We start from the raw sequence: 22,417 nt of genomic DNA on the forward strand, positions 1-22,417 counted from the left end.
ATATATATAGTATATATATATATATATATATATATTTATATACTATATTATATATATATATATATATATATATATATATATATCTATATATATATAGTATATATTATATATATATATATATATATTTATATATATATATATATACATGTCAGTGTAAAAAAGTAAAACAGGTCAAGGATAATTTAGAGCATTTTTGTTACTTATTGTTAAATGTCTTCCAATCATTCATTGTAGAAGCAAAAAGAGTGTGCTGTTCTAATACAAGCTACTTACAGAGGCTATTCTACTAGAAAAAAATTAACTAGAGCAAACAATGCATTTTCCAAATTTCATAAAACTTACAGGTAAAATTGTGTTAGTTAAGGTTTTTTTTAATTATATTACGGCTGTTAACGCAAAAATATTTTAAGAAGCTATTTTATTTCTCATCTATTTTGTTTTGGTTTCAGGAGGGAAGAAAGAAAAGCAAGAGACTGATTACCTCCAGACACAGTATCAATCAGAGCTTTACCATCAAATGAAATTAAAAAGACAACAAATTTTACGCAAGTTACATGAAAAGAAGTTGCAGGAATTAGACATTTTACTTGCTTGTAAGAGTTCTCTTTCAATATTAATACAATTATAATAAATTGTAGTGAATTATATTACATAGGGAAAGAGGAGTACAATTGGTGTTCATAGGGAAGAGGAGTACAATTGGTGTTCCGCAGCACGATACTTTTTCCCTATAATAAAATAGCAAAAGCTGTCTGCCTTAACAATAATAAAGGATCATATTTCAAAACCATATGATCCTAATATATAATAGCCCATGTGCGCTTTTCTCTCTCTCTCTCTCTCTCTCTGTCTGTCCGCAAAATATTTTCGCCGGATATCTCGTCAGAATCGGCAGCAATATATGGACACCTTTATACGGACATTTGTTGAAAATAATATGTTACATGTTTTAAATGTATAACCACAATTTTATTTAAAGAAGAAAAATAAAAAATAAAGGCGTACTCGAATGTAGAGAAACAGTTTTAATTATGCAACAGGAAAAGGGTTTATAGTTGTGAAAAAGAATGCATAAAACAGTGACGTCACTAATGTTTATACATTAACTAATGACGTCATCTGCCGTGTTTAGAATAAAAAGAAATGAACTATTTCATTCAAATTTGATTTAGATCTACGTACGCTATAAAATCTATACAATACAATTTTGCTCGGGCTAAACTTAAAAAAAAAATTCTATTAGGATTCTAGATCTAGATATTCTAGATCTAGATTTTCTAGATCATCTAGATCTAGATATTCTAGATCTAGAGATCTAGATCTACGGAAAAACTAGACTTACATAGATGTAGACCCTACCTAAATCTAGAATCTATTCAAATAATACATTTCTATACTAAAGTATTTCAGGCCTTAATTACTCTATTGAAATCTTTGTTTATCTATGCAATTTGCTAATCTCTATCTATATATATAATTCTCTTCTGGGAGACGTTAGAAAACAAGCTGTAGTCTTCTCTCTTCCTCTCTATCGCTACCACCACCCCCCCTCACATGGTCTGGTGAGCTGTGGTTCACGCTAACTGTTTACAAGCCGGGTTTGGTGACGGCTTTTAGGGGCAGATAATTTAGTTTGAAACGATTTTAAACTTAGAGGAGGTAACTAAGAGGAGGCTGCTTTCAGGGGGGGGGTAGTGTTTTAAAGCAAATATTTTCAGTGGCAGCATTGGTACTGTCGAATTCAGAAATTATGAATTACTGAAAAGTAGAAAAAAACAACTAAATAGCGGCGTATAATACACCGCGGGTCGGCTCGTAATATATAAAGCAAAGTTGTCGGGTGCCCCATAGGGCACTTCCCTGCGCCGCAGGCGCTTCAAATTCGGCAGGATCTTGCCTTGGGGCGACAGAACACGGGGGCCGGTGACGGTTTGGCTAAAAGTCTACGGACAGGGGGTCAAAACTGACCTCGATTGACCGGCGTCTTATATGGGCTATATTACGAAAAAAAAATTCCTCCGACGACCCCCTTGATATTTTGTGAGGTGGTAGGAGAACGCCTTGGGGTGTCACAAAAAACTCGGTATATCTGGGAAAACTTCGTAATGGGGTCAAAAACTGACCAGTTGTATTTCCCTATATAATCTTTGTATTTTATGGGAAAAACAGAGGGTCATTTCAACGCATACTTTAGGGTACTTAAACTCAGTATGTCTGGCTAATTTTTTGCATACTCTTAGGTCAATGGCTTGACCTTTAGGGAAATTTGTCGGTTTGACTCAAAGCCCTCGACGAGGGCTAAAAAGTGACCGCGAGTGAAATTCTCTTTATATGAGCTCTATTACGAAAAAAAATTTCCTCCGACGACCCCCCTTGATATTTTGTGAGGTGGTAGGAGAACGCCTTGGGTGTCACAAAAAACTCGGCATATCTGGGAAAACTTCGTAAAGGGGTCAAAACTGACCAGTTGTATTTCCCTATATAATCTTTGTATTTTATGGGAAAAACAGAGGGTCATTTCAACGCAGACTTTAGGGTACTTAAACTCAGTATATCTGGCTAATTTTTTGCATACTCTTAGGTCAATGGCTTGACCTTTAGGGAAAATTGTCGGTTTGACTCAAAGCCCTCGACGAGGGCTAAAAATTGACCGCGAGTGAAATTCTCTATATATCGAAAAAAATATTCCTCCGACGACCCCCCTTGATATTTTGTGAGGTGGTAGGAGAACGCCTTGGGGTGTCACAAAAAACTTGCTATGTCCGGGAAAACTTCGTAAATGGGTCAAAACTGACCAGTCGTATTTCTCTATATAATCTTTGTATTTTATGGGGAAAACAGGGTAATTTCTACACAAATTTTAGGGTACTTACTCTTTGTATAACTGGCTAATTCTTTGCATACACCTCTATAGATGACTGGGCCGTATGGAAAAAACTGTTGGTCAGCATCAAAGCTCTCAAAGAGGGCTAAAAATGACTGCGATTGAAATTCTCATTATACGAGATTCGGTTATTTGGTCTATGAACAGGGGCGGTAACTTTTTAATGTAACAATTTTTTAATGTTTTGTATACTTTTTTTAAGAATAAACAAAAATCATAATGCATAGCATTGTTTTAAATGGATATTTTGTTAGTTATAAATTAAGTTTTGTATTGTAATGAAATCGAAAAATTAATTGCAAAAGTAATTTAATATTATATTTGATTAATAATTTTTATGAAAGCCCTTTCTGTCTAATAACCTTGCGAGTAATAAGTTTGCGAATATTCCATCAATTTATAGGCACAAAAAAGTACCCCACTGTATAAATTTAGGCCCTAAGCATTTAACATAACAGCCAATCACCTATTAATCAATCATTCAATTTATCATTTTTTTTTTTTGAAAACCTAAGCGAAGCTAGGCAGTATGCCTAGTATATATATATATATATATATATATATAAACATATGGAACAAAATGTCTGCGGTTGGTTTTGCCCAAAATGGGAACCCATACCCCTGAACGAATCAGGTTGGTTTTTGCTACACTGGTTATTATAACACTTGAGGTATTTGCGTGAACCTTCTGGCTAAACTATTTGTATTTGGCGACCTCATTTCCCACAATATATTTTTCTTTTGTGCTGAGTGTTCAGCATCGGTGGAATCCGTGAAACTTTCTGAAAGATTGTTAACATTTACTATTTTAGAATTCATCCTCCTAGAACAAAAAAGCGGGACAAAGACTTTTATAAATACGATAATGGACACTAGTGAGTTGACGAAAATCATTCCGTAATGTTGTAGACATGGAATAAAAATGTGCTTTTTTTAGATTTAGGACAGTAAAAATAATAAAAGATAAAGTTTTATTAAAAACTTAAGCCTAAACATAATTCAGAAATTTAATATTTTTATAATCAATGCTATACAAGTTGCAGATCCAGAGAACTTGAAAATAATTTTTTGAGTTTAAAATTATATTTCTATTTATTTTCATCAAGCCTAAGTTATAACCCGATGTTTCACTTTCGTAAGACAAACATTGATTGGCTGTACAGGAACTCCGTAATCGATTTCTGACAGCCCCACTTTATAGTTGTTTTGTTTACAAAACTTTGCAGATCAAGTTTTTAAATAACAATGCAAATTTAAACCCCATTGTTGTCACTGGGTTCTATATGTGTACCACAGCTATGCAGTGAGAGGGTACAACTACCTGATTCAATATTATATTTCAGTACCACTACCATTTCATTATGTCTAGCCATACAACAGTGCATCTTGAGACACGACGACATCAAGGCTTACAAATGATTTGACAAAATGACATTGTTTACTAATTCCATTTATTGCACTATAGAAATAGACATCGGACAGCTTGAACAAACGATACTAAGACTGGACAATCTAACCCTAACATAACACGAACAAGACTAATCTAAGCTTCTTCCCCGGCAACAACGAGCTCACACTCAAACGTCACTTTCTTGCGTACTGCGTCACCCTTTCACTCGTTCAATATTATCGCTTCGCACCAGCATTCATGCGCACCAATTTATCTAGTCAAACATATATCATAACACCCATGACCTAGTTTCTCTTTTTTAGTTTCTCGTACATACGAAGTATAGAGAAAGCCTTGTAATCGTGCAAAAAAAAATCGAGATTTTTACAAATCTCGACGTTTTACACCTCACTGATACGGAAAAACATAACTTTGCAATCTTGTCCGTATGTCTGTGTGTGTCTGTGTGTGTAAACATGATAACTTGTGTACCGTTACAGCTAGGTATGAAATTTCATATATAAGTATTTTATCAAAATCGTAGATCCGTATCAACTTTTGAGCGATTTCCGATAACCGGAAGTGGTATTTTTTCTACTTTGAGTTTTTCAAAAGCGGATAACTTGAGTACTATTTAAGATAGATAGATGAAATTTCACATGTAAGTAAAAGATCTAATTCTCTACCTTCTCTCAAATTTTGAGTAACTTCCGTTGACCGGAAGTTCTAATTTACGCTATTTCCGATTTCTCAAAAAAGGCATGTAAATTTATAAAGTACTAATAATATTGCGCACTATTATGCACATTTCATTGGCGTTCACTTGGTGTGCAATTCTTTTTTCTACGAGATTTTATTCTATTTTTAAAACTTTAAGTATTTAAAATGGAGTTCCCATCCCCTGTTGTTTTACATAAGAATATTCGAGAAAGTTTAGGGGAGATCACTCCCGGTTTATTTTAGCTTACAATGTGTACAATAAAATTTATGGCGGCCTATCGAATAGCAGGATGCCATTATTTATGTCGCCATTACACGTGAAAACCAAATTGTTTTTGCTTTTTTTTTTAATTTAGTTACCGAAAATATTAAAAACATCAAATACATCCAATCTTTAGTAAAGTCCGAAAAAAACCAGTCAGGTTTTATAACCATATTAATTGTAACTACGCCGTGCATGATTTTAAATTAATTTATGGACCTCTCAAATACTTTTGAGACTTTTCTCGCTGGCGTCCATTAAAACTATAATTTTCTAAATTTAAAGTCGATTATCTAAGTCTATGTTTTTAAGTTTAAGCAGAGAAAAAATCAGTTGTGTGCATTATTAAAGACAACTTTTATAAGCACAATTTTAGCGAATGTTTTTTATGACATGGAAGGTAAGAATGTGACGTTTTTTGTTGTATCGTTGTTGGGAAAGACGTTTATCGTACAAGGAAGAGGATACGTCGGGCTACTGTAATCGTTCACTAAATCGATTCGGGCACGTCCTCCAAACGCTTCGGCATGTGTACGGAGAGAGATGGGTTATGTTAGACTCTGTTAGAGGTTGAGATAAGGGTTGGTTTATATTTGTATGTATGCTTATTTTATGTTTGGTGGTGAGGTTTAGGGTTTGTATTGGAAATTGGGGTGAGGCTTAGGGTTTATTGTTGTTTCTTAGCTGCGGAAGTGTGTGGAAGTGGAGAGGGTTTATATTGAAAATTTAATATATTCCCAAAAATCGGGCATAACAGTCACGGTCCTTTACAGGTAAGTTTTTCACAAAAGCCAGTGCAGAGTCGGGCCGGGACTGCTAGAAATAAATAAAAGATAAGAGAATACATTGTTTAGAATTGATTTGACAAAATATCGGTTATATATTTACTTTGTTCTTCCTGGTTTAAAGTTATTATTTTTTTTAAATTAGGTTGATGCAAAGCGAACACATTTTTAAAATGTTAATCAAATTTCTTTAACACTCATTTAACATGAGAAGTGCACTACCCTTATTTTACATGCTTATAATTTTTTTATGTTATAGTTATAGTAAAGTATTTTATGTGGCCTATTTCTGTCATTCTTTTTTCCAAAGCTGAAGTTGAAAGATTCTTGAATAATGAGAAAGCTGTTGCTGCTACTAATATTCAGACAGTTTGGAGAGGTCATAGGGAAAGATCGAGGCTAAAAGAAAGACAATATATAACTAAGCAAGTCCATGCTGCCATTACCATTCAAAGAAAAGTAAGCAATCTCACCAAAATATCTCCACTGAAAACTGCAATATATTTTGGGGAAAGAAAGTGTATTATTTTCACCTTTGGCGTAGTCAAGATGGTCCCGCCCCGCCCCCCCCCCCCCCCCCCCCCCACACACACACACCCAAGAAAAAAGTGTGTATATATATATATATATATATATATATATATATACACATACATAAGGGTAAAGGTAAGGGTTAGGGTTAAGGTTAGATTTAGGGTCAGGGTTAAGCTTAAACTAATGCCTAGGATTGGGGTTATTGTTTGGTTAGGGTTAGGTTTAGGCTGAGGTGAATTATTAATTTTAGGCTATTTCTCAAGTTTAGCAATAACGTAAGACATATGTATAGAATTGGTGTATACAGGGTTCTTGAGCTTGGAGTAATTCACAGGGCGTAATTTCTTCTGGGATCAATTTTGGTCTGGGGTGTAAATGATGGGATTGGGAATGTCCTACTTTTGTATTGTTTTTTTGTGAGTTTGTTGTAAATCTACGAACTTTAATCACTACAGACTTAATACTAAATATGTTTATCTATAGTCTGTTAATAATATTGTTGGATGTAACATTTTAACTCTATAATTAATTATGTCATGGTGTCACCCCTCCAGTTTGTAATAATTGTCGATTTGTACGTAGTAGACTATTTAACTTCAATTAATCATTAATGGAACTGGCAAAAAGCATTTTTCTTCTGTACATATTGCAATTTTTTTGCCTTGTCGTCACCCCTCTAAATGGTGTCAGCCGGTGCGGTCCGCATTCTCGTCTCCCGGTCAAAAACCCCCTGGACATAAACCCCTGGACATAAGCCCCCGACATAAACCCCCCGTGATATAAACCCCCTGTATAATAACCCCCCGACTGAGGTTTATATAAGGAAATAACAACGATGATGAGAACCAAGAAAAACTAAATTTAATTAAATTAATGTAATTTTTTTATCGACTAACAAAAGACTAACATAAAAGCATACTATTTGAAAGTCAAGTAGTGACCTTGGTTGTATTTGATCAAAGATCGGGCACCGACAACACCTTAGATATAGGTCATCCCCCTGTTGGAGCCGTGCGGATCAAAGCAACACAGTTTTAACAATACAAAAGATTTGAGAGATTCACCGGCGGGAGCTTGGCACACAGAACCATGGTATAAATACGACATCAAATTTATTTCTCCACAAATCGTATAATTTCTGGAATGGAGTTCGTTCAATCTAATAAAGGCAATTTAAAGGGCCTCTTAATCAGACAGACAAACAAACAACTTCAACTACGATAACAGCGGAACTACCAGTCGGAAAAATCAGCAACAACAACACATCAAAACTTTGCAACAACAAGCCTTAACCCAGAAATAGAAATGGACACAACCACACCAAAAAGAAAAAAAAAATGAACACAGCCCCACAGAATCAGGGAAAACAACAAAAACTTCAAAGACAACAAAAGCAGTTCACATCATCAGGAAATGCAAATATTGCAGCAAGAAGTACAAAACATCCAAGGAAGCGGAAACTCATGAGAACATAGCACACACAAATCTCAAACAGCGCAGCATCTGTGACGATAAAATAATTCACACCGACATAACTATGCACTACAGGCAAGAACACCAAGACGTAACTACTTACGAATGCCGCATTTGCAACGTAAACCTCCCACTAGAAAAAGACATCCAGATGTACGTATTGAACCACCACCCGAAGACCCCTCAATGAACGTTCATCAATTGTTACTTCAGTTTAAGTTTAGACGTTTGGTATTAGTTACTCACTAGGAAATCATATCAACCAATGTATTCAAACCCCACTCTTACCAATTGCCAAAGCTGTTTTAGGAAATGATAAAAATAATAATAATTTTAAAAATCTAATAAAGGCAATTCAAAGATGATTTTTGAAGGCTAGGATAAAAATTCATGGTGAACAGCTTGTCGGGCGTTGTAATGAACATTCGCATGGACCAGATCCATCTCAACTAGAAGTGTGTAAAAAGTAGTGCAGCAGATGAAACAACTGGCAGAAGGAACGGAAGCAACACCTCAGCAGATCATCACTCAGTCCATTACTACGATTACTGAAGATGCCAAGGCCAAGCTGCCCTCGATTCCACACATACGTAACATCAGGCGTCAACGTCAAAACACCCACTGTCTGATCCAAGGAATGTTGATGATATAATCATTCCTGATCAATATAAAATGACACAAGATAGACAACAGTTTCTTTTGTTCGATTCCGGTACCGAGTCAAAAGGTAGGATGTTTTTGTTTGGAACCAATGACAACCTTAGGTTATTGGAGGTTAATCAGCACTGGTTTATGAATGGGTGGGTGGGTGGGTGGGTGGATGGATGGATGGATGGATGTCCGCAGCTTTAAGTCGTATCTCCTCCTCAACGAAGCAATATCGAGGACTAGTTCCAAAAGCAAATAAGTTCCAAGGATGATTGTGGGCCAAAAAAATTCCCGGAATTCCTTCCTGAATTTCCAAGAAAAGCCAAAAAAACCTCGAACAAATGCAGTTTTTGCTCCATATCTCGGCAACCAGACCACTTAGCGACTTGGAACATTTACCAATCGATTCCTGCCATAATTTAGACCAATATTGCCGAAGAAAGTTTTCAAAAATATCCTTTCGTTCGGTCACAAAAAAATTAATTAAGAACATTTAAACTGAGCATCGTGTAGGTTTTTAGTGCAAAGCTGAGGATTCGAAAGGATTTTACCATAGCGAATAAGCGGAGGTTCGAAAGGATTTTTTAAAATTTAAACTGAGCATCGTGTTGGTTTTTAGCGCAAAGCGCTGAGGTTCGAAAGGATTTTACCATAGCGAATGTGCAGAGGTTCGAAAGGATTTTTACGTAGGTCTGTGAATTCTAAAAAAAAATTAATTAAGGAAATTGCGCTTAAATTGTCACTAGACTTTTTATTAACTTGTTTTTCTAATGTTTGTTTTGTACTTAGTTATTAATTTTGGTTCTCATCATCTTTGTTTTTTCCTAATATAAACCTCAATTGGGGGGGGGGGGTGTCCAGGGGACTTATATCGCGGGGGGGGGGGGGGGGTTGTCCATGGCGTTTATGACCGGACACATGCATTCTCCGCCCCGCACTTGCTACTTAGGCAATTTATTTATTGCCTGAAATGGGTCGTCAAAGTTTGAAATACATCATATTTCTATCATATATATTTTCTAGTCATTCTATAGAATACCAAATAACAAACAGGTAGAGTGGAGAATTTCTAATTTCTACCTTTTCTAGATTGCAAATATGTCAGTTCATGCGAGAGACATTTTCACGGTTTTTTTTTTAAAGATGAAATTATTATTATGGCAGGACCCAAGACGAAAAATGTATAGTCAATACTTGAATTATAATTATAATTGTACAGAAAAATTAAATATTTTGACCGTTTACGAGTTTTACACCTCCCTACTTTATTGTATACGGGAATATAAAGATTGTAATTGTATTCTAATCGTGCAAAAATCGAAATGGACGCGAGCGAGAAAGTATTCGAGAGGCCCATTAATTAATTTAAAAATCATGCACGGCGTAGTTACAATTAATATGGTTATAAAATCCTGTGTCTGGTTTTTTCGGACTTTACTAAAGATTGGATGTATTTGATGTTTTTAATATTTTCGGTAACTAAATAAAAATTTAAAAAAAAAGCAAAAACAATTTGGTTTTCACGTGTAATGGCGACATAAACAATGGCATCCTGCTATTTTATTGTCAACCTAGCGCCCGTTGTATCCTTCCTCAACGGGCCATTTTTCTCGTTTTATATATGCGTATAAGATCTTATACTTGGATTACTTTCAATTTTGAGTGACTTCCGATCACCGGCAATGGTAGTGTACTATATTTCTGGTTTCCAAATACTCAAATACCCATAATTTAATTACTGTTTTGGTTAGGTAGACGAAAATTCCAACATAAGTATAAGATCTTATTCTTTGGTAATGTCAATTAATTTTCGATGACCGAAATAAAAAGAGAAAAAAAAAACAACATAAGAATGAGATAATTTATCAAGCAATACTTTTTTCTACGAGATCATCTAAATTAATTGCATTGAAATTAGCTTTTGTTACTTTTTTTATCAAATTAAAAAGGGTTTTAAAAAAACACCCACAAATTCTGTAGATTTTTTTAAAACCACCAAAAGATGTCTTGATGAAAGAGCATTCTTGATAAGTATATCAAAATGTAGGGGAACAACTCTTTTTTACTTTCTCGTATATACGAAGTAGAGAGAAAGTCTTGTTATCGTGCACAAAAATCACATTAAATTTGGACAGTTTTCACCGTTTTACTTCTCAGTCCTTCATCACATCTGGGATGTAGAGGACTTATTTTAATTGGGCAAAAATTATAAATCCAGATATATCAAAATTTTGGCGTTTTATGCGTAATGGAGTCGGAAAAAACTGGATTGTCCCATTCTGTCCGTATGTCTGTGTGTGTGTAAACACGATAACTTGAGTACCGTTAATGCTAGGTTGATGAAATTTCATATACAAGTATTATATCAAAATCGTAGATCGGTATCAACTTTTGAGCGATTTCCGATAAACGGAAATGGAACTTTTTCTACTTTGAATTTTTCAAAAGCCTATAACTTGAGTACTATTTCAGATGGATAAATAAAATTTCACATGTAAGTAAAAGATCTGATTCTCTGCCTTCTATAAAATTTTGAGTAATTTCCGTTGACCGGAAGTAATAATTTTCGCTATTTCCGATTTCTCAAAAAACGCATGTGAATTTATAAAGTACTAATAATATTCCGCACTATTTTGCACGTTTTGTATGACGTTCACTTGGTGTGCAATTCTTTTTTCTACGAGATTTTATTTTATTTTAAAAAGTTTAAGTATTTAAAATGGATTAAAAGTGATGTCTATATCCCGAGTTGACATTCCCTGTTGTTTCATATAAGAATATTCGAGAAAGTTTAGGGGAGATCACTCCCGGTTTTTTTAATTTAAGTAACCTAATGTGTATGCCCATAACATGTGCGTTTGAAACACACGTTTAATCAGAAGAGTGCATTTGATCACAATTTGTCGAAAATGCATCTTTAAAAAAACAATTACAAAAAATAAATTAGTCGATTTGGCTATATTACAAAATAATCATAGCTCTTAAACGGGTAAACAGACTTTGTAACTTATTTATATGCGATCCATTAATGGCTGGAATAGTGCTAGTACAGAGTCCCATAAAGAAAATATTTTTTGTCGTAATAATTATAGTCTCTAGAACCAGTAGTGCATTTAAAGCCGCTATTTAGTTGTTTTATTTTCTACTTTTCAGTAATTCATAATTTGTGAATTCAACACTACCAATGCTGCGACTGAAAATATTTTGCTTTAAAACAATATTAGCAGCTCGTTAAGGACGATAGTCCCCACCCTCCCCTTCCCCCGCCCTCGTGAAAGCACCCGTCCGTTACGACAATTTAAAGATTACAATGAAAAGATCAAGCAGAACTTGTTATTACCTCCACTTAGTTTCAAATCGTTTAAAAACTTAATTAGCTGTCCCTAATAGCCGTCACTAATTCAACCGGCTCTACGATTGTAAAAATTTGGCGTGAACCATAGCTCACCAGACTGGTGGGGATGGGGGTGATAGCTATATGAGTAGAGAGCGCGGGAGTAACAGCGGGCGGTGGGGGGGGGGGAGGGGGCGGGCAGGTAGGTAGATAGATGGATGGATGGATGGATGGATGGATGGATGGATGGATGGATGGATGGATGGATGGATGGATGGATGGATGGATGGATGGATGGATGGATGGATGGATGGATGGATGGATGGATGGATAGCATACATGAATACATGCATACATGCATACATGCATGCATACATACATACATACATACATACATACATACATACATACATACATACATACATACATACATACATACATACATACATACATACATACATACATACATACATACATACATACACCGACTGAGGCATTCTAAATAAATGTTCTTACTTTTAAATGCACTACTGGTTCTAGAGACTATAGTTAAAATACGTATTTATACTTAGAGGTTCTACAATTATCGCGATATGGTAGGGCTACACCCAAGTACACTTGCTTATTAAATACAACTACGTAGGCTTAATAGATAACTATGCTTGCATTCTCACCATTAGTATGTTAACAGTCGTTCTTCACAACTATAACATGTAGGTAACTATATATGTAATCAATAACCACATTAAACGTTCGACATAGGTGAAAGGAGTTAACTTGGTTTTTTCGTAGTATGCCAGTAAAGGCTATTCAATTTAGTACATTTTACGGGTATTTGTAAAGAAATACGTTGAATGGAAAAAAAAAGACCCTGGAGTGAATGGGAGGGGGGATCAAAATCTGTTGCGCGACTGCGTTGAAAAATCTTCTTGTTGATAGTTTTCAAGCGTTAAATGAGAATTGTTGTGTAATAGCAACTATAAAAATTAGGCAGAATTAGAGCGTTTAAAATGTATTTTTAATTGCTATTAAAGCCCTTTCTATTAAAGAAAATATTAAATGAAAAGCTATTATATTCGTGCAAAAACGGCGTTTTTGCCGACAGTTTTGACATAACTACTTCAAGGCTACCTGAATATTTGACTATTTTCATGCTGATACAAAATAAGAATTTATTTTATTTTTAAGCCATTAAAAAAAATTATTATTTTTTCAAAACCCGAACAGGCCAGCAATGAGAATCCTATGTTCTTATTGTGTGTTTGTATATATATATACAGGGGCGTAGCGAGGGGGGGGGGGGGGCGGGGGGTGCGGACCGCACCGGGTGACACCATTTAGGGGGTTGACACCAAGGCAAAAAACAGCAAAATATATAGAGAAAAACTCGAGGGGGGGTGCAAATCGAAAACTTGAGGTGGGGGGGGGGGGGGTGCAAATTGAAAACTTGAGGGGGGGTGCAAATTGAAAATTTGAAAGTTTGTCCCTGGGAAGGGTCTCTTTGCCTCTGGGGGGGGGGGGGGGTGACACCATTAAGTGCCGCACCGGGTGACACCCGACCTCGCTACGCCACTGTATATATATATATATATATATATATATATATATATATATATAGATATATATATATATATAGATAGATAGATAGATAGATAGATAGATAGATAGATAGATAGATAGATAGATAGATAGATAGATAGATAGATAGATAGATAGATAGATAGATAGATAGATAGATAGATAGATAGATAGATAGATAGATAGATAGATAGATATAGATATAGAAATAGATATAGATAGATATAGATAGATAAATATAGACATAGATATAGATATGGGGGGGGGGCTAAAAATATTTTTGCGGGGTGGCCCATTTTTTCTAGTTCCGCCACTGAATACAACGTATGCATCTCTTGTTCGGCAGGCCTTATTTTCTGTGCTCGCTTTTAAGAAACAGATCTTTTCTGTTGTAAATTAAACATTATCAAAACTTTAGAATTGGTGGAATTTAGCTGTTAAGGGCTCGATTTATTTGTGAATTAATGTTGGTTCATGAAAAACTATTTCATTCGGGCATTTAAAAGAATTTATAGTGGTATTGGAGGTAGGACAAAATGGTTACTTGTATGCCAATAGTGGTCATTCATTGGTCTGGAGCCAATATGTCGGGAGTCATTTTGTCAAAAGCCAATATGTCGGGAGCTCAATTGCCTGGAGCCAATATGTCGGGAGCCCATTTTTCGGTAGCCAATATGTCGTGAGCCCATTTGTCGTGAGCCCATTTGTCTTGAGCCCTTATGTCGGGAGCCAATATGTCGGGAGCCGCTTTGTCGGGAGCCAATATGTCCTGAGCCTATTTGTCAGGGGTTAATATGTCGGGAGTCCATTTGTCGGGAGCCTAAATATCGGGAGCCCATTTGTCGGGAGCCTATATGTCGCAAGTCAATATGACGGGAGCCCGTTTGACGGGAGCCAATAAGTCGGGGCCCTTTTGACGGGGCTATTTTGACTGGGTCGTTTTGACGGGGGTCGATTTGACGGGGTCAAATTAACGGGGCCGTTTTGACGGGGCCGATTTGTCCCGGGTCGTTTTGACAGCAGGGAACCAAATTTGATACAAGGCAGAGAATTAGATATTTTACTTATATGTAAAGGTTCGTTTATCTATCTGAAACAGTACTCAAGCTATAGGCTTTTGAAAAATTGAAAGTAGAATAAGTTCCATTTACGGTTATCGGAAATCGCAGAGTAGTTGATATAGAACTACAAATTCGATATAATACTTATATATGAAATTTCATCAACCTAGCTGTAACGGTACACAAGTTATCGTGTTTACAGACATACATACATACACACACACACAGACATACGGACAGAATTGCAAAGTCCAGTTTTTCCGACTCAATTACGCATAAAACGCCAAAAATTTGATATATCTGGGTTTATAATTTTGGCCCGATTAAAATAACTCCTCTATTCTCCGGATGTGATGATGGACTGAGTTATAAAATGGTGAAAACTGTCAAAATTACATGTGTTTTTTGTGCATTACATTGTGATTACAATACTTTCTCTATATTCTTTATAATAGAAAGTAAAAAATATTGGCAATAATGCAGTACAGAAAAGAATTAATGAAATAGCTGAAGACTGGAAACTCATAGTGTATTTTAAAACATCAACGTTCTTAATACAGCTTAATTGAGCAAGAATTACCATTTGCAACTAACTTGAGTAATCGTTATTATATGCTTTGGAAGCTTTTTTTCAAATAAAAGAGAATCATTTTGTCAGTTGCTGTCTAACAGGTTTTCTGGCGTATGTAAAAAAAAAAAAAAGAAATATAGCGTTGCGAAATGTATGTGCTGTTTACTGCGTCATACATCGATTACACACAGTTTCCATAATAAATTGAATCAGGCAAGTCCAACGGCGCCATGGCAGGGTGCAATCCCCCCCCTCCCCCCGGGCTATGGCGTGAGCTATATGGCACATACGTCCGTTTTTAACTTTGCAAAAGACTTTGCATAAGATTGGGTTTTAGAGTCGTTCACTAAACATAATCAGGCGTGTCCGCCGACGCTCCGGTAGGGTGCAATTTGGCGCCCCGGGTTATCCCGTGAGCGCTATAGCACCTATATTCTTTTGAAACATTGCGATAGACTATGAATAAAATGGGGCGTTTAGTCGTTCACTAAATTGAATCAAGCGCGATCGCCTTCGCCCTACAGTGTGCAATTTGGCACCCCGGACTATCCCGGTAACGCTATGGTGCATACGTCCGTTTTAAAGTGTGTGTTAGAATATGAATTAGAAGTAGTATTATAGTCGTCCACTAAACTGAATCCGGCGCGTCCGACCGCAGATTGCGATTTGCCCCGAGCACGGTTTGGCACCCAGAGTTCAAGAGCGGCTATGTTGGCATATAAGAAAAAAGTCGGATGCTGTTCCACACCTTTCATCCGAGTTCCATGAAAATTTGGGGAGTTGATGATTTCCAGAGCGGCTATCTAGGCACTTTGTTTCCGTTAATCGGGCGTCCTGCATAGCATTAAGGGGTACTACTATATTTAGCGTTAAAATTTCAACAGGCTATTGTGTGACCCGAAGCTCCACGGGCTCCCTTGTGACAATGGATAAGATGGGGCGTTATAGTCGTTCACTAAATTGAATCAGGCGTGTTCGCCGGCGTCCCGGCTTGGTGCGATTTAGCGCCCTGCTCTATCCCATGGGAACTATGGCGCCTAGTTTTAAGGAGCACCGTACAATATTGACAAGGCGGCACACGACTTTCGATGATTAAACCGAGTCAGCGGCCGTACTGGGCGCCCCTGTGCTAGTGTAATCGGGGGCTTAAGTGAGCGCCGCTCTAGGCCCTGACACCTAGGCTGTCAATGAAGTGTACTCTAACTCACTATTACAAAGAGTGATTAACGTACACTCAGGGCTTTCATACACCACGCACTGGGGCGTGCTAGGAATATAGTATTGGTAACGCATTAAAATATTTCGTCATACTTTCTTCTAACCCCACCGCAACGCGCGGTGACGGGCACGCTAGTATCTATAATCACATATATAATGTTTAATTCTGTATGTTGTGGTGACGGACCGTGGATTGCAAAGTCTAATGTGCTCATCGTCTAAATCAGGGGTCTCCAAACTACGGCCCGCAGCTATCTTTTTATCCACTGAATAAATGTTTGTTATAGGTGGCTGATAGACTTGGCCCAGAAAATTCAAAGCAATTTGATATTGTCTCCTTGGGTGCAAATACCATTGCCCACCGTGTTGTAGACATTGGTGAAAACATCGTGACTCAAATAGCGAAAAAATGCAAGCAGGTTTCCTCATTTTTCAATTGCAATCGACGAGTCGCGGACAGCTGTTCCTCCTCTCAACTTCTTGTGTTTCATAGAGGTGTGGATGAAGACATGAACATAACACAAGAGCTGGCTTCCCTACATATAATGTATGGCACTGTTACCGGAGAGGATATCTAACCATAGATAGTTCAGAGACATGCTGAAAGATTCAAAGACAGAATAGCAAGATTTACCATATTTCACAGCAGTAAGATGTCTAATTTGCGAGAAAGTTCTGAGCAGAGTATTTAAGTTAAGAAACGAAATAAGTGACTTCCTGAAAAGTAAAGGCAAGCCACAGCCACTAATGTCTGATAAAGAGGGCATAGCAATTGGCTCTGCTGCAGACATAACTAGTCATTTAAATTTCCTGAACCTAAAACAACTTGACGCACTCTCAGCAGTGCAAGGTCTTTACAACTGCAGCAACCACTGAGTTCCCCGCGTCATTTGCATGCGAGATCATCAAAGACCTCCAGCTGCAGTTTCAGTAGCGGTTTTTTGACTTGGATACAAAGGCAGAAAAAGTGAGACTGTTTCAAAACCCATTTGAAGCAAATGTGGCCAGTTGCAAAGATGAACTGTAGCTGGAGGTCACTGAATTGCAAGCAAATGACTTCCTTAGAGACACGTTTAAAGAAGGGCGAGTGGGTTTTTGTAAGTTTTTGCCGAAGGAAGACTTTCCTAATATTGAAACTTTTGCATCAAATTACCTTTCAAATTTTGAAACAACATACCTGTGTAAACAAACATTTTCAAGAATGAAATACGTGAAGAATATTTTGAGAGCAAACTTGGACCTTGAGTATGTTGTTGGCCCCCGACAGTGTTTCTTTCAGACATTTTTCTTCGTGGGGGGGGGGGAATACTTTAAATTTGTATATATTTCTATATACATTATATTGCGTTGGGTAGGGGGCGGTAGACGTTCTTCGGGGGGGGGGGCGCCACCACCTCAAAGAGATGCCTGGAAGAAACTCTGGCCCCCGAACTGATATTTGATAGCCCGAGGGCTGCATTAACTAACATTTGATAGTTAATGCGGCCATCGGGCTGAAAAGTTTGGAGACCCCTGGTCTAAATTAATGATTTAAAAAATTAATATCGAAGGTGGTGTAAAACAATTTTCATTTTTCAAACTTATGGTAATAATTGTTGGCATGTCCATCAAACAAAATTTCTAATTATTTACATTTAGTTCTTTAGCTCTCCTTACGTCCCTTGATAAATTAGGAAAACACAATGACTTCCCTTTATATAAACCATTACATCGGGATGAACAAATGTACATTTTATTACTTTATTTTGGTGTTGGGAAAAGAAATTACATAATTAGCGTGGATTGATCAAGTGAAATGTGGTAGGTATTCTAAATTGTTGTTTCCAAGTTGGTACATATAAAAAATATTCACCGTGGCGAAGCACGGGTATGCAGCTAGTGTCATAATTATGCAACAGCAGACAAAAATGACACTCAGCTATCTGCACCTTAATGTTTTTTCCTAACTTTACTAAAAGCTTTGAGGATATTTTAAAAATGTGCAAACACAGAAGACTCCACAAGTACAAGAAAAATGATTTACAAAAGAAAAAGGAAATTTTAATTCATGGAGGGCTATTGGCAATAGATAATAGTGTTGGAATATAATAGAAACAACAAACAGTTCTATCAATAGTTATATCCGAAAGCTAAATTATTTGTTCATTTTTAAAGGCCTAAATATTTAAATCTAGATTCGAGTTTATCCGATAGACCAGCCATCTTTATTTTAATGCGAAGCCCTACACAAGATTTATAACATAAGTTCAAAGTTCATTTCGGCTTACAGTCTTACACGCTGTCCTTATATAAGAAGATGTGTTTAAATCTGTATAATATGTAAAAACACTTTGTAGGTATGTTAATAACAGGCTTACCCCCCCCCCCCCCCAAAGCACGTCCAACACCTTTCTCCCTTAAGAAAAATGTCGGAAAGAAACACTAGTTCTGAATACAATTCAAATTCCTGAAGTAAAAATGATTTGTTTTTCGTGACCTTTAAAATGTGTTGAGCCACATCAATGCAGCAATAAGATTTTTTTTAAAACGATAACCTTTTTTTTTATAAAAGAAAATTTATTTTGCTAAAAGATTGAAACATACCTTTTGAGGGAGGGTGTGATTCTTTAGCGTGCAAGCATCATGATAAATCAGATAGTGCGGAAGTGTATAACAAAAAAATCAGCCAAATTCAATGTCACTTCGAGATGGTTTACATATTATAAATACCATCAAAATGCAAGTGATCACCAAAAATTAATCTATAATATACCGCAGCCTCTTAACTATATTGAAAATAATTCTACATATTTCTTTTTAATCTTTTTTTAATTTCTTAAAACAGATACGTAAATGGCTGGATAAGAAAGCAGTATCTAAACAAACATTGCCTGGTTACTTAAAGCCATCCGGTTTAACAGATGAAAGAAAAATGAAACTTTATCATCAAATAAGGCAATGGCAACAACAAAACCCAGTAAGGTTTATCTACTATTAAAAACATGTACAATAAATTATATCCTAATATATATATATATATATATATATATATATATATATATATATATATATATATATATATATATATATATATATATATATATATATAAATATATATGTTACGGTCAAAGCCCGAAGTCGGCCAATGCGCGGATTGGCCGGCAAATGCGCGCATTGGCCAATATCGCCTCCCATAGGTCGGTCAAAGTTCGAAACTTTGCTTGATTTCGGCCTTTGGCCGGCCGATCCGCGGACTGGCCAGGGTGGACCGGCCAAAGTCTTAATTAGAAGATCATCTGGCTAGTGACGACCGGCCAAAGTCCGAATTAGAAAATCATGAGCAGATTTTGGGTTTTTTAATGCCGTAAGGATCATGAAATTTAGTCTTTATTGATTATTAATTAAAGTAAATGACAGAAACATTCAATATAGTCTCAATCAATCAATATTATAATTTGTTACAACAAGTTGAACTTTTATGGTATTTAGAATTACATAGCAGCTTGTTATTTTTACACTTGCAGCGATTTGTTGTGCACTTAGTTGTGCAATTACAGCGAGTGTAGCCTTCGCCCCCAGTCAATGATTGTGAAGATGCGATGGTTCGTAGTGATTTTTTTCTCAGTGCCAACTGACGACATTAAGAGCAGTTTTTCGTGAAGAATTGAAAACTCACTTCTAGCATACAGTTGTTTTAGAACACCATGTCCCGTTCCTAATTTTGTAGAAACCGCCCTCGACGCTCATGACCACTGCAATCAGGCTTCGGGGATCACAGCGACCTCTGTCAACATCGGGAACACGGATGCGTACATTGTCACCCACTTCACCATCTTTAAATTTTGTATTTGATGTTTTAAGCATCTTATCACCTTAAGTTTGCAAGCCAGTATGAGTTGCTGACCTGTGTTCCATGCTGTCTCTGTTTAATGTGACACAATCTGCAATTAATGTTCCCTCCGTATCCTTCGTCTGCTTCATTAGGTATTCCACAAATAGCATGGACATCGTTGCCACAGGATCCACAAGAATGAGCTGCACTACAATGTTTATCACAAACTTTACAGAATCTGTTGGCCACATTATTGTCATGCAACTGATCTAAACGTTCTGCCAAGGCAGCAGATGTGTTAGCTGAGGATGTTGTTGCATTTATGGCAACCTCCATTTCTTGTTCAATGTTCTCAAGATCTTCCTCAGTAACTATTTTATCGAGAGCCTCTCTTGGTAGATTTGAAGGCTGTCACATATGGAAACTAACATGGATTTTTATTTTTTTATTTTGACAGCCATCTGCTATGTCTGTCTCATGGTCTGACGGCCCTTTTGATCCATGTCGCCTTGCATATAGAATGCTATACAAACAAGAGCTAAACAATACGTTACTCACAATGTAACCGCACCCAGAATAATGAAAACGCGATCACAACTTAGTCTAGATAGAACATTGGCCAGGACATCCCGGCCAGTGCGCGCATTGGACGGCCAATGTACGAAATACGATCTTAGTGCTAAGTTCTTCGGGCTTTGGCCAAGAGAGCCGGCCAATCCGCACTTTGGCCGCACTTCGGGCTTTGACCGTAACATATACATATATATATCTGTCCGCAATATATATTTTTTGCAACGTGATCAGTATGTTCAGCGATATATGGAATACTTAAAGATACGGACTTTTGTTGAAAATAATATGATGGATGTTATAAATGTATAAACTAAATTTTGTTTAAAGAACACGTACGCTATGAAATGTATACACTTTTCTCGGCCTAAACTTATAAAATTTACTTTATTTATTTAGATTCAAGATCTAGATCTACGGAAAAACTAGACATAAGCCAGCCGTAGAGCTAGCTCTATCTAGATCTAGAATCTATGCCAATAATGAGTTTCTATTACTAAACTATTTCAGGCCTTAATTTTTTTTTAATAAATCTTTGTTTGTTTAGCTATGGAATTGGCTTTGCGATATAATTTCATTTGAAATAATAGGGCCTATTCGCGTAACTCAAGTTTCTAAGTAAAGTGCCGCGCTTATTCTCCACCTAAGCTGAAGTGCCTAAATAGCTAAGATGATAGTGAAATAGTTACCGGGTTCGAGACACATCACGTCAATGTTAATTTTTTTTTTTTTAAAGATGTGATTGATAAAATCGCCTATCGGGATTTGGTGGGACACAGGGCAGGTAGAGTTCACCTGTTTATCAGCATATGAAGGGATAGTTTGGTCAGACCCATGCTGTTTTTAAAAGACAAAAACAACATAACTACCATTGAACAGCCGGGTTTTTAACGAAATCATTTAAGTTTCTTAATCTCAATTCTCTTAATCAGTGTGTGCATTTAATATTGTGTTGCTTTGACTAAAAATGTACATAATTTGGATTTAATTTTTCTAATAAGTATTGGTAGTCTATGTTAGTTTAAATGTGTGGGATTTTTTTAGCCATTTAATTATTTCTTTGCTTTGTCACTAATATCATTTAACGTATTGTAAAGCACATAGCGTTTTGACCAATAACTTCTTTATTAAATATTTTTCTCAAACATTAAAATATATAGGCCTATAATTCACGTGTAACGGGTACCGACGGCTGGTATACGCAGACAGACACAAACACAATGCAAACACAAATGCAAACGCAAAAAACAAACCAAAACACAAACGCAATATGCATAACATAAACACAACTTAAATGCAAACATAAACGTATAGAGCTTTTTGTTTGCGTTTTTTCTTTGTGGTTGGGTTTGTGGTTGGGTTTGTGTTTTGCGTTTGTATTTGTTTTCGTTTGTTTTTTTTTTTGTTTGTGTTTTCTTTGTGTTTGTGTTAGTGTATGCATTTTTGTGGTTCGGTATGTGTTTTTGTTTCGTGTTAATGTTGCGTTTGTGTTATATTTGCCTTTTTTTTGTTTGGTTTTGGTTGGTTGTGTTTAGGGTTAATTCGAAAAGTAATATATTTCATAAACCCGAAAAATGC

The 22,417-nt window shown here is 36.3% G+C and overlaps 2 protein-coding genes across 2 annotated transcripts in view; both read left to right on the plus strand.

Annotated features, from left to right (window-relative positions):
- Window positions 1–234: 234 nt before the first annotated feature.
- Window positions 235–348, plus strand: LOC131933018 (IQ calmodulin-binding motif-containing protein 1; the record flags this gene model as incomplete). The annotated part of the gene is given in 1 exon segment (XM_059289875.1): window positions 235–348. A coding segment is annotated over 1 exon segment (114 nt), but the record flags the coding sequence as incomplete, so codon positions are not given.
- A 110-nt stretch (window positions 349–458) lies between these two features.
- Window positions 459–22,417, plus strand: part of LOC131933019 (IQ calmodulin-binding motif-containing protein 1) — a 31,781-nt gene continuing 9,822 nt past the window's right edge. Inside the window, exons 1-3 of the mRNA XM_059289877.1 lie at window positions 459–593; window positions 6,352–6,500; window positions 19,283–19,414. Of these exons, the coding sequence (XP_059145860.1) occupies window positions 518–593; window positions 6,352–6,500; window positions 19,283–19,414 (357 nt within the window). The 5' untranslated portion in view covers window positions 459–517. The remainder of the gene's footprint in view (window positions 594–6,351; window positions 6,501–19,282; window positions 19,415–22,417) is intronic.

The sequence above is a fragment of the Physella acuta genome, unplaced genomic scaffold (genome assembly GCF_028476545.2).
Source record: "Physella acuta isolate Inbredline_101_S28 unplaced genomic scaffold, ASM2847654v3 ptg002343l, whole genome shotgun sequence".
Lineage (NCBI taxonomy): Eukaryota > Metazoa > Mollusca > Gastropoda > Physidae > Physella > Physella acuta.